This window comes from Bombina bombina, chromosome 4, assembly GCF_027579735.1.
Source record: "Bombina bombina isolate aBomBom1 chromosome 4, aBomBom1.pri, whole genome shotgun sequence".
NCBI classification, from domain to species: Eukaryota; Metazoa; Chordata; class Amphibia; order Anura; family Bombinatoridae; genus Bombina; species Bombina bombina.
In genome coordinates this window covers 1,115,275,770-1,115,289,775 of record NC_069502.1, presented here as the reverse complement: position 1 = coordinate 1,115,289,775, position 14,006 = coordinate 1,115,275,770, and the positions used below count along the sequence as shown (strand labels likewise).

The 14,006-nt window shown below is 41.1% G+C and overlaps 1 protein-coding gene across 1 annotated transcript in view; it reads right to left on the bottom strand.

Moving 5' to 3' along the window:
* Window positions 1-14,006, bottom strand: part of LOC128658217 (serine/threonine-protein phosphatase 2A 56 kDa regulatory subunit alpha isoform-like) — a 167,325-nt gene that overhangs the window by 75,796 nt on the left and 77,523 nt on the right. The window contains exons 3-4 of the mRNA XM_053712751.1: window positions 7,433-7,541; window positions 6,049-6,102 (exon numbers count right to left, since the gene is read on the bottom strand). Coding sequence (XP_053568726.1) covers window positions 6,049-6,102; window positions 7,433-7,541 — 163 coding nt within the window. The remainder of the gene's footprint in view (window positions 1-6,048; window positions 6,103-7,432; window positions 7,542-14,006) is intronic.

The following is a 14,006-nucleotide window of genomic DNA, read 5'->3' as shown; positions in this document are numbered from 1 at the left end:
CACATTAAGGTATACTTATTTAAGTCAGTCACTTGCAACACCCGTTCCTCATCTGATACGACCTGCTTGTAATTGACAACCTCCGTAGGCGATCCTGGTCTGGCGATGAAGCCCTTCAGTCACGGCTGCAGGAAATGTCCTCAGGCAGGGTCAGACTCTTTCCGTCCGAGTGGTTGTGTCTCCTTACTCTTTGGCTCCCGGAAGTGACGTCAGTGCATCTCTTTGCCTACTATAGGCTCCAGATGCGGGGATAGGCAAAAACGGTAATGGCTGGCAACATCAATCAGGATGTGGCAAGGCTTGAGACTTAAAGTGTGAATAAGCAGGGTTCCCAACCGCATGAACTACTATTAGATCCAAAGGAACAGCAAACACAATTTCAGTCAAAAGCTAAACAGCTCAGTTTATTTGGAAGTTCCAATTAATGGTAGGTAGACAGTCAGACAACTGACGCGTTTCACGCATGCGCTTCATCAGAGGCTAATGACTCTATTGACAGGAGGGCTTAAGTATATATCACCGGCCAATCACTGCAATAAAACGTCTCAACCAATAGTAGTATGCTTCATCATACTTAGCTGTGCTCGATGGGCGGAGATGTAACTCGCTTCTTGTTTTATTGTATTTTTCCGTTTGATCTATTTCTTTTTTTTAACCTTTTAAAGCCGTTACGCCGTTCTATTCCGTCATAATTAGACTGGGCTTTAAAGCCGTTATGATGGAATAGAACGTCATAGCTAACGGCTGTCCTGAAGCCTTCTGTGCTGTCAGGACCTTATCACGGTCTTGGGGGGGTTCCCAGGGTTGTAGGGACGCCTCCCAGATGCGATCCAATAATTGAAATCTTGCGATCGTGTACACGATCGCTTGGTTTCAATTTGTCTACTGTAGGCACTTTAACCCGACACGAAAGGGTTAAATAATTATAATTTGTATGTTCTTTTCTAAAATTCATTCAATTGTTTAAAACATTTTTTTTTATGTAAAGTTTGAACTAACTTGTTATTATGTTTTAGTTTTTCTGTATATATGAGGCAAAGTAACAATTTCTATGTTGGCCTTGTAGTAATTGTTTTTATATGCAAGTTTTCTCTCGAGATTATACTTTTGATTAATTATTCTGCGTAGTTAAAGCTTACACGGTGATGTGTACTTAAATGGACACTGAACTCAAATTTTTGATTTTGTGATTCAGATAGAGCATGCAATTGTAAACAACTTTCTAATTCATTCATATTATCACATTTTCTTCATTCTCTTGGTATCTTTATTTGAAAAGCAAGAATGTAAGTTTAGATGCCAGCCCATTTTTGGTGAACAACCTGGGTTGTTCTTGCTGAATGGTAGATAAATTCACCCACCAATAAACAAGTGCTGTCCAGGGTCTGAACCAAAAATTGTCTGGCTCCTTAGCATAGATGCCTTCTTTTTCAAATAAAGACAGCAAGAGAACAAAGAAAAATTGATAATAGGAGTAAATTAGAAAGTGGCTTAAAATGGCATGCTCTATCTGAATCACGAAAGAAAACATTTGGGTTCAGTGTCCCTTTAAGCCCTCCTGTCAATAGACTCATTAGCCTCTGATGAAGCGCATGTGCGAATGCGCGAAATGCGTCAGTTGTCTGACTGTCTATCTACCATTGTTTGGAACTTCTAAATAAACTGAGCTATTTAGCTTTTGACTGAAATCGTGTTTGCTGTTCCTTTGAATCGAATATTGAGTTTTATGGTTATATCCTTAGCCGCAAGGACGTCTACAGACATTTACTTTTCACTTTTTCAGGTGATTTGGGACTATGCTTTGCATGATATAGTGCAGAACAAATTATTTACACTTATCCCTAGATTGATGGGAGTTATTACTTGAATTGATGTGCTTTATTATCTGTTTGAACAATTATTAGCTGATTGCATGCTATTGCTGATATATGTACTGTATAGATAAATGTGTAAGGCTTTGTCCTGTTATCAATATATATAGTCCTAATAGCACTTTTGACTTTAATATTTTATTTTTAATAAATTGTAATTTGTACAAAATTCAACATCTATAATTATATATTTGTTATTTTAAAGGGCGGACTAGATATTTTTTCCTTACCTTATAGCTGATTATTTAACATTGTATATAGATATTTAAGATATTTTAATGTTAGAATGAAGTCCAGGCTTACTTTGTTGAAAGACCCCTTGCCAAGGAGGAAAACACTTTGCATTGGTGGAGCTAACAAAGATAAATATCCCACCTTGGCGAAATTAGCAAAACCTAACTTATGCATATCAGGCACCTCAACACCATCTGAGCGCCTCTTCTCTGCTGCAGGCAAAATAGCTTGCATAAAGAGAGCCAGCCTCAGCCTGGAGCATGTGGATGTGTTCAGAAGGGACCCTAGCACCTTTGTGAAAATTCTGGGAGCTGTGGCCAACCCGAAGGGAAGAGCCACAAACTGGTAATGCTTGTCCAGAAAGGTGAACCTGAGGAACTGGTGATCTTTGTGGATAGGAATGTGTAGATACGCATCCTTTAAGTCCACATGGTCATATATTGACCCTCCTGGATCATTGGCAAAATAGTCCGAATGGTCTCCATCTTGAAGGATGGGACTCTGAGGAATTTGTTTAGGATCTTGAGATCCAAAATTGGTCTGAAGGTTCCCTCTTTTTTGGGAACCACAAACAGATTGGAGTAGAACCCTTGCCCCTGTTCTGTTTTCGGAACTGGGCAGATCACTCCCATGGTATATAGGTCTTCTACACAGCGTAAGAACGCCTTTCTTTTTGTCTGGTTTACAGACAATTGAGAAAGATGGAATCTCCCCCTTGAGGGAGAATCTGTGAAATCTAGAAGATACCACTGGGTTATGATTTCTAAAGCCCAGGAGTCCTGAACGTCTCTTGCCCAAGCCTGAGCGAAGAGAGAAAGTCTGCCCCTACTAGATCCGGTCTCGGATCGGGGGCTACCCCTTCATGCTGTCTTGGTGGCAGCAGCGGACTTCTTGGCCTGTTTACCCTTGTTCCAAGTCTGGTTAGGTCTCCAGACTGACTTGGATTGAGCAAAATTCCCCTCTTGCTTTGCGGCAGGGGAAGAGGTAGAGGGACCACCTTTGAAGTTCCGAAAGGAACGAAAATTATTTAGTTTGGTCCTCATCTTATTCGTCTTATCCTGAGGAAGGGCATGGTCTTTCCCTCCAGTGATGTCTGAAATGATCTCTTTCAGTTCAGGCCCGAATAGGGTCTTACCCTTGAAAGGGATGGCTAAAAGATTAGCTTTTGATGACACATCAATAGACCAGGACTTAAGCCATAACGCTCTACACACTAAAATGGCAAAACCTGAATTCTTCGCTGCTAATTTAGCCAATTGAAAAGCGGCATCTGTAATGAAAGAATTAGTTAGCTTGAGAGCCCCAATTCTATCCAGAATATCATCTAATGGGGTCTCAACCTGAAGAGCCTCCTCCAGACCCTCGAACCAAAAGGACGCTGCAGTAGTTAGAGGAACAATGCATGCTATAGGTTGGAGAAGAAAACCTTGGTGAACAAATATTTTCTTAAGAAGACCCTCTAATTTTTTATCCATAGGATCTTTGAAAGCACAACTGTCCTCGATAGGTATAGTTGTACGCTTAGCCAGGGTAGAAATAGCTCCCTCCACCTTAGGGACCGTCTGCCACGAGTCCCGCACGGCGTCAGATATGGGAAACATTTTCTTAAAAGTAGGAGGGGGAGCGAACGGAATACCTGGTCTATCCCACTCCTTAGTAACAATTTCCGAAATCCTCTAAAGGACCGGAAAAACAGTGTAGGCACGAACCTCTAGGAATCTGTCCATTTTACACAATTTCTCTGGAACTACAATAGGGTCACAATTATCCAGTCGCTAAAACCTTCCTGAGCAATAAGCGGAGGTGTTCTAGTTTAAATTTAAAAGCCGTCATATCCGAATCTGTCTGAGGCAACATATTTCCTGAATCAGAAATTGCTCCCTCAGCCAGCAAATCCCTCACTTCAGAACATTGTGAGGTTACATCGGAAATGGCTAATAAAGCGTCAGAGGGCTCAGCATTTGTTCTCACACCAGACCTACTGAGCTTCCCCTGCAACCCCGGCAGCTTAGATAAAACCTCTGAGTGTAGTATTCATAACTGCGGCCATATCTTGCAGGGTGAAAGAATTAGACGCACTAGACGTACTTGGTGTCGCTTGTGCGGGCATTAACTGTTGTGACACTTGGGGAGAATTAGATAGCAAAACCTGATTCTCTTCTGACTGAGAATCATCCTGCGACATACTTTTAGTAGCTAAAATATGTTCTTTACAATTTATTGACCTTTCAGTGTATGAGGGACACATACTAAGTGGAGGTTCCACAATGGCTTCTAAACATATTGAACATTGACTTTCCTCAATATCAGACATGTTGAACAGGCTAGTAAGTAATGACTACAAACAAGCATGAAAACACTTTATTTAGTGAAAAAAATAACAATCTTAAAAAACGGTACTGCGCCTTTAAGAGAAAAAAAAGCATACACGTTCTGCAAAACAGCCTAAACATGCACCAAATTTTTCAAAATTTTGTATGTAGACACAATATAGGTAGTTAAGATTGCACCACAATTTTTTTTTTTTAACAATTAACCCCTTCATTTCCAAGCCGGATCGAAAATAGGCCCAGATCCGGAAAAAAACTCTCAGCACCTTGCCACAGCCCTGCTGTGGCCCTACCTGCCCTCAGGGATCGAAAATGTGGGGTAAAAGCTTTGATTTGGCCCAAAACATACACCAGGGCCCTCAGGAGTTACAGCTTGCTGCTTGTTGATAAAACTAACTGCGCATCTGAGGCGCGAAAATAGGCCCGCCCATCTCACTTCGATGTCTCCTCAGCCTTAAAGAACCGCACCAGAGCGGTTATAACTAGCCATGTGGGTTCTAAGACCCAAAAGTTAAGCCATGTGTGCCCTTAATAAAGTTTGCCCAAAACATTATTGCCCACAAAAACGTTAAAGCACTCCCAAATCAAAAAACGTTTACTCACAAACATTTGCAATTCAGTGTCAACCATATTTGTAATTGGCCCCATATGCAAGCTAAGTAATGCACTTCTTTTAGCTCTAGGATTACCGCTTACCCTTACCCTCCTGAGTATAACGTCAGCCTTTCTGAAATACACAGTCTCGCCAGAAAAATATGACTGAACATACCTCATTGCTGCATAGAATGAAACCGTTCCTCACACTGAAGTTTTCCTGTACTCCTCAGCTCATGTGGGAACAGCAGTGGACCTTAGTTACAAATGCTAAGATCATCACCCTCCAGGCAGAAATCTTCATCTATGTCCTGCCTGAGAGCAAATAGTACAACACCGGTATCATTTAAAAAGAACAAACTCTTGATTGAAGATGAAATAAAAACTAACAGTTTAACACCTCTTCTCTTTACTCTTCCTGCTTAGAGCCAGCAAAGAGAATGACTGGGGGGTGGAGTTAAGGGGGGAGCTATATAGACAGCTCTGCTGTGGTGCTCTCTTTGCTACTTCCTGTCAGGAAGGACAATATCCCACAAGTTAGGATGAATCCGTGGACTCGGTACATCATGCAAAAGAAATGGTATTCATTTTTTTTCTATCCGGTTCATCGCCTGATTATTATCTGATTAATTAGATAGAAAGAACAAGTCCATCTGAGTGAAGCAGCTGGTGCCGTGCGACTAACCAACTAATCACAAACCACTTAATTGACAACTATTTTTATGATCGCTCATACAGATTAGTTGTTGCAGCCCTACATTTTTTTAAATTTTAACTAGCTGTGATCAAGCTTCAGATATATTGCAAATAGGTTCATTTTCCCTATTCCTGTGGCAGAAGTAATATATGTTTAGTGAAATGCTTAATATTCTCTATTTTTGTTGCAATGTTAGGAGTCTATGGCAAAAATTACACTTGGAAAACAAAGTAAATTCACAGTTCAGTTTAAGATTCCAGCAGTTACTTAACAAGCATGTAAATGCGGGAGGAACAATAATAATTTACCTACAAATACTTACTGGCTCTGTGAGGGTTGTATCCTTTTCCAAGAACTGCACAACACAATACGCAAGCTGCAGACACAACAAAAGCCATTAGCTAGATGAACAAATAAGATATTACTCTTGATCTTTATAGCATTAGATCTAGTAAGTGCATTCTTATCCACAGTAATTCCTTTTTCTAGGTCAACTTTAATGGCAGCATTCTCAAGTCAAGAGAACTTCCTTATTGCCTCTCACTATAAATGACCAGTTCTTCTGATACCTTTTGTGCTGTCAAGATCATAGTAAAATGGGACATGTTTTTGCATTGGCAAAACATGCACGCAACTGGTAGCCCCACGCATGTGCACTGATTGGTAAATGTAGACACAAATCAAGACAACTGAACAAAAAAGGCACATTGTAAATCTGTCAGGACCTGGCTTAACCAGAATAGCACAGAGGATGAACCTTTTAACAAGAAAATCATGAACTGTGTCTAACATTTCAAAAAGAGAGAGGATACCAATTCTAGATAATGGTTCTATTGGGACTATGAGGGAGTAATCTTGACATCTTCAAGATAATGTTTTTAAACAATTTAAAATACCTTTATTCATAAAGCCTATACATTCAATTGCCATAGTGTGTTTTTAGCCCTTGCAAAGGAGTGAGACTTTAGCTACGTGATTAACCTCTGCAAAGGATCAGAACTTTACCTATGTGTTTAGTGTCTCTTTAGGAGTTAAAAATTCTGCTACTTTGTGGGGGTTAAGCAAATAGGAAAGCATATACTAATTAATATTTTATGCCAAAATTACACATATGTAAAATTTACATTAGAGTGTCCCTTTAAGCAACTAAGGTGTTACAGCTGACACCTTTAAAGGGACAGTCTACTCCAAAATTGATACTTTTTAAAAAGATAGATAACGCCTTTACTGCCCATACCCCAGCGTTGCTTAACCAATATTATTATTATTATCATCTGCTATTTGTAAAGCGCCAACAGATTCTGCAGCGTTATTAGATTAATATACTTTATAACATCTAAAACGCTAAATCTCTGCCTGTTTTTAAGACCCTGTAGAGTATCAATATAACAGTGTTGGTTATGCAAAACTGGAGAATGGGTAATAAAAGGGATTATCTATCTTTTGAAACAATCACAATATTGGAGAAGACTGTCCCTTTAAGTTCTGGACCAGAATTAGGATAATGCTGAAGGCATCATTCTAAATCTATAGTCTCCAATCACCTTGAAATTGTGCTTAAATTGCTATTATATATAGTTTACAAAACCTCTTTCTTTAAGAATATACTGTATGAGTAGTTCTGTAATACATTGCAAACACTTTATTATTGTTATTATGTTAGGGGTGACACATAATTTAGGTAAATTCAAGTTGATCACACTTACCTGTGCATGAAACAGAGCTAATGCTTTTGCAGTGTGCATGGGAATTAGGACTTTCATGAGAAATTGCTTATGTTCAGATTTTAATGGCAACGCAAATCCATTGATAATACTGTGATAAAAAGCAAAAATAATTGTAATAAAATTCAGAGTTATAGATTAGAATACAAGAGTATATGTTTATATATTGTTTCATAGATTTTAGCCTGTACCACAACATCAGTCCCGCACACGTAAAAATTAAGTTTTTTCATGGGATTCCCATAGCGCCGGTATGAGTTTTGCGGTAAAGCTAAAAAGTGAGTTACAGCCTAAAACGAGAAGATCTGTAACGCCATCTAAAGTCAGTAGTTATGAGTTTTACACTACAAAGCTGTAACATAAAACTCATAACTATACTGCTACAAAGTACACTAACACCCATAAACTACCTATTAACCCCTAAACCGAGGCCCTCCCGCATCGCAAAATGTATTACCCCCTAATATGCCGCTCCCGACATTACCGCCACTAAAAAAGAAAATGTATGCTTACCTGATAAATTTGTTTCTTTTTGGATACGATGAGTCCACGGATTTCATCCTTACTTGTGGGATTACGCCTCCTGGCCAGCAGGAGGCGGCAAAGAGCAACACAGCAGAGCTGTATATATAACTCCCCCCTTCCCTCCCACTCCAGTCATTCGACCGAAGTTAGGAAGAGAAAGGAAAAACCAAGGTGCAGAGGTGTCTGAAGTTTAACAAAAATAAATACCTGTCTCATAGAAACAGGGCGGGCCGTGGACTCATCGTATCCAAAAAGAAACAAATTTATCAGGTAAGCATAAATTTTCTTTTCTTTTAAAGGATACAATGAGTCCACGGATTTCATCCTTACTTGTGGGATACAATACCAAAGCTATAGTACACGGATGAAAAGGGAGGGACAAGACAGGGAACCTAAATGGAAGGCACCACTGCTTGAAGAACTTTCCTCCCAAAAACAGCCTCAGCCGAGGCAAAGGTATCAAATTTGTAAAATTTGGAAAAAGTGTGAAGAGACGACCAAGTTGCAGCTTTGCAAATCTGTTCAACAGAAGCATCATTTTTGAATGCCCATGAGGAAGCCACAGCCCTAGTGGAATGAGCCGTAATTCGTTCAGGAGGCTGCGGTCCAGCAGTCTCATATGCAAAACGGATGATAGTCTTCAGCCAAAAAGAAAGAGAGGTAGCCATAGCTTTCTGACCCCTACGTTTCCCTGAAAAAACAACAAAGAAGACCTTTGTCAAAAATCCTTAGTCGCTTGTAAGTAAAACTTTAAAGCACGGATTGCGTTTAAATTATGTAACAGACATTCCTTCTTAGAAGGATTAGGACACAAAGAAGGAACAACAATCTCCTGATTTATATTCTTGTTTAAAACAACTTTAGGAAGAAAACACGGTTTACTACGTAACACCACCTTATCCGCATGGAAAATAAGATAAGGAGAATCATACTGCAATGCCGAAAGCTCAGATACTCTTCGAGCAGAAGAAATAGCAACCAAAAATAAAACTTTCCAAGATAATAACGTAATAGCTACGGAATGCATGGGTTCAAACGGAACTCCTTGCAGAACTCTAAGAACTAAATTCAAACTCCAAGGAGGAGCAATTGTTCTAAATAAAGGCCTGATTTTAGTCAGAGCCTGACAAAAAGACTGAACATCTGAAACACCTGCCAGACGCTTGTGTAACAAAATAGATAAAGCAGAAATCTGTCCCTTTAAGGAACTTGCTGACAACCCCTTCTCCAATCCTTCTTGGAGAAAAGACAAAATCCTGGGAATCCTAACCCTACTCTTAGTAACAGGTTTACGTGCCTGAATTTAGGTATCTATGACCGAATCAGAAAAACCTTGCTTAGATAAAATCAAGCGTTTAATCTCCAAGCACTCAGCTGCAGAGAAACTAGATTTGGATGATGGAAGGGACCCTGAATGAGAAAGGGTTCCTCAATGGGAGCTTCCACGGTGGCTGAGATGACATGTCCACCATATCGGCATACCAAATCCTGCGAGGCCACGCAGGGGGATGAGAATAACTGAAGCCCTCTCCTGTTTGACTCGAGCAATCACCCGGGGAAGGAGAACAAATGGAGAGAATACATAAGCTAGGCTGAAAGACCAAGGCATCTATCAGCTCGGCCTGGGGATCCCTTGACCTGTATCTCAGAAGCTTGGCATTCTGACGAGATGCCACTCTGGCTTGCCCCATCTGAGAATCAGATTGGAAAAAACCTCGGGATGGAGTTCCCACTGCTCAGAAAATCTGCTTCCCAGTTTTCCACCCCTGGGATGTGGATTGCTGGCAGGAGTGAGACTCCACCCACTGTATTATCTTGGCTACTTCTGTCATCGCTAAGGAACTCCTTGTTCCTCCCTGATGCTGTGGTGCTCTTTGCCTCCTCCTGCTGACCAGGAGGTGTAATCCCACAAGGATGAAATCCGTGGACTCATCGTATCCTTAAAAAGAAAAATATATTAACCCCCTATTCCGCCGCTCCCCGACATTGTCGCCACTATAATAAAGTTAACCCCTAAACTGCCGCCCTCCCGCATTGCGAACACTATATAAATATTAACCCCTAATCTGCCGTCCGCCCACACCGCCGATATAATTAACCTATTAACCCCTAAACCACAAGCCCCCCACAACTAAATATACTAAAATAAACTATTAACCACTAAACCGAAAGCCCCCACATTGAAATAAACCAATTTAAACTAGTGACCCCTAAACCTCCTAACTTTATATTAAAATTACAATTTCCCTAGCTTAAATTCATTTAAACTTATCTGTCAAATTAAAAAAAATTTAAACTAACAAACTAATTAAAGTAATAAAAGTAACTACCAATTAAATAAAACTAAACTACCAATAAAATTTTTTAACACTACTCTAAAAATTACAAAATCTATCTAATTACAAAAAATAAAAACTAACTAAATTACAAAAAAACACACACACTAAATTACGAAAAATAAATTATCAAAAATAAAAAAGAATTACACCTAATCTAATAGCCCTATCAAAATAAAAAAGCCCACCCAAAATAAAAAAAAACTAGCCTACAATAACTACAAATGGCCCTTAAAAAGGGCTTTTTGTGGGGCATTGCCCCAAAGATATCAGCTCTCTTACATGTAAAAAAAATAAAAATACAAACACCTGCCCCCCCCACAGTAAAACCCACAACCCAACCAACCCCCCCAAATAAAAAAACTAAAATCTAAAAAAACCTAAGATAACCATTGCCCTGAAAAGGGCATTTGTATAGGGCATTTAGCTCTTTTACATTGCCCAAACCCTAATCTTAAAAAAAAAAAAACCCCACCCAAAAAAAACCTTAAATAAAAAACCTAACACTAACCCGTAACAATCTACTTACAGTTGTTGAAGTCCCGCTTGAAGGATCCATCCAGCCGGCGAAGTCATCATCCATGCAGCAAGAAGTCTTCATCATTACGGCCTCTTCTATCTATATCCAGCCGGCGAAGTCCTCATCCAGGCGGCAAAGAAGTCTTCATCCAGACGGTCTCTTATCTTCATCCAGCTGGCACGGAGAGGGTCCATCCTGAAGACATCTGGCCCGGAGCATCCTTTAGAATGAGAGCTGCTTAAATCCTATTGGCTGATTTGAATAGCCAATAGGATTTTATCAGCCCTAATTCCTATTGGCCGATTCAATTTTTTCAGCCAATAGGAATGCAAGGGACGCCATCTTGAATCGCGTCCCTTGATTTGAAGACTTAGTGTATGGCGGTGACCGTATGAAGAGAATGCTCCGTGCTGGATGTCTTCAGGATGGACCCGCTCCGCGCCGGCTGGATGAAGATAGAAGAGGCCATCTGGATGAAGACTTCTTGCCGCCTGGATGATGACTTCGCCGGCTGGATGGATCCTTCAAGCAGGACTTCAACAACTGTGAGTGGGTCGTCGGGGATTAGTGTTGGTTATTTTAGATAGTTTCTTTATTTGGGGAGGTTGATTGGGTGGTGGGTTTTACTGTTGCGGGTGTGTTTGTATTATTTTTTTTAAAGGTAAAAGAGCTGATTATCTTTGGGGCAATGCCCCACAAAAGGCTCATTCAAGGGCCCCCAAAAAGGCCCTTTTAAGGGCTCTTGGTAGTTTGGGGGGTGGGGGGTTTGTATAGTGTTAGGGGGCTAGATTTACAAAAAGATTGACGGTAGCATCCGAGAGTCAAAGACCATGGTATTACAAAGGGCAGTTTTTATCTTCAACAGACGACAGTCTCCAGAGATCCCTGCCGGATCGATCTCCCGACATCCTTGGATGAAACAACAACAACGGGAGCCTCGCAGCTCCTGGTAGAACCGCAGGGAGACCCCTGCACTCCACGCACTAGAGCAAACAAAACACTGATTATATAAGAAGAAGGACACGTCCACTCTTCCATAACAAATGACCAAACCCAAGACGGGAGGGAAGTAATCCTTGCCACTGCAAAAAGATGCGACTAGGCTACAGGAATCGTCATCCGGAGATACCGCAAGTGAAGACGCAAACGTTCACTTAATCAGATACTAAACCTCTGGAAATCAATCACATTTCCAGACTTCCAAATGAATGGAAAACCGCGGTTCCGAGTCCTCAGGGGACCTAGAACCCACGATGACGTCTGAAAGAGTCGGTCACGCATCTCAAGCAATATTGCCAGCAAAAACCAACATATATCGGAGCACACAACCCTCCTACCAGAAGCGTTGGATCTACGCCCCAGGCCCCAAACTTCGCTGTAGGATCCGAGTTTAGAGTCCATAACACTAGGCCTTATTATTATTTTTATCATTATTTTAAAGCCGATAGGCTAATCAGCACCACGAGGGTGACATGAACCCAAGAAACAGTAGATAGCGCCTGACCAGTACCTCTCTGGTATAAGAGCACTTTAGATCTGTCCAAGAAAAATCGACCCGAAGGCTCCATAATATGAACTAGAAAACATAGCCTCTGACTTAACCAAAGTGCGCAACTTCCAAGGAAGTGCTCATGCGCCCACAAAATCGCAAGTATTCATTCCAGAGAAAGAACATTCTCAAAACGAAAGTTATATCAGATATGAGCTTTAAACAAATAATCAAATGCATCCTATCCGGATCTAAAATAAAAGTAAGGCAGCACCTGCGGGTGAACGCCCAAGGGAAAAGAAGGGTATGCCCAACTGGATCAGCCAATCAGAAGGCCCCCTTCAAGCAAGCTCAAAACTGGAACCGATATAAAAGAAAAAAAAAAAAAAAACGATAAGGAGATTAGCTTCATCCCTAAAACGTCTATCCAGGTTGCCATCCGGCATCTAAGGCCTCAAATCCCTCAGTCCACTAGGACTGGGATCCTCTAGCAACGCCAAAACATGTCTTAATAGGACATGAAGACGTGCCAACCTATAACAGAAGGCAAAATTATCCCTTGCCGGATCGACAAATGACTCTAGCCCCAAGGTTGGGGCCCCTGAAGTCTCGGAGGCCCCCGCTTCCCCAGGAGGCCGAACTGAATCTTGAAATCTCCCACCCAGCAGGCCCTGGTTAACAGAACACGGAAAGTATCTTAAATATTTTTCACTTGGGAGATACAAATGAGCCAAGGCCGCAGATATGGCCATGCGGAAACGTGCCGTAACCTCTGGAGGAAACAGGCCACCATCCAGAGAAGGAGTAAAGACCAAAGGGACATCTGCTTGTGTAGCAAAGGAAGTTTCTGGGAAATGCGCCTTGCAGGACCTAGCATCCTCGGGGGCGGATGGCTCAACGCACTCTGAGGACCCAGAATCGGGAGAAGAGAGTACTCTGGAACAGCAATCGGAATATAACTGATGGGCATGGATAACCCGGGCCATTTCATATTCATCACAAGATGCATTCTCCGCATCGGAGACATTTGGGTCTAAAAAGTCAGAATCCTCTATCATGGGATTACAAAAATTACAAACAGTAACTGACACCTTCTTTACACACCCAATGGCTGGGGCACTCACCAACTCCTGTGAACCAGACAACCCAGAAGCAGCACACGGAAGTAAAAAACAACTTAACCGCACCCGGTCACGAGGTGCCCCGTGCAAGTCATAAACCAGTGCGCAAATCTAAAGATTGCGCCAAATGACGATAAGATTAATGTTCCAAAAAACCATGAGCCTAAATTATTACTACACCTCAGCAGATAGAACCACATATACAGGCTGACAGGACTACTTAAAACTCCAGTCCCATTTCAAAGAGTAATACCCTCCATAAGAAACTTACCTCGAACGTCTAACACTTCTCTGCCAACCTCCTGTGACAAAAGGCAAAGAATGACTGGGGGATGAGGGAAGTGGGGGAGGTATTTGAAGCATTTGGCGGGGGTGTCTTTGCCTCCTCCTGGTGGCCAGGTTCTGAATTCCCAAAAGTAATGAATGCAGCTGTGGACTCTTCCTGTTTGAGAAGAAAATAAATATTTTGTATACTTTAATAAAAGTAAAAGTACTTAAGGAATGCCTATAACATATTTTTTTAATATTATTCAACAAATAACATTGTTATAAGTGCATCCATAAT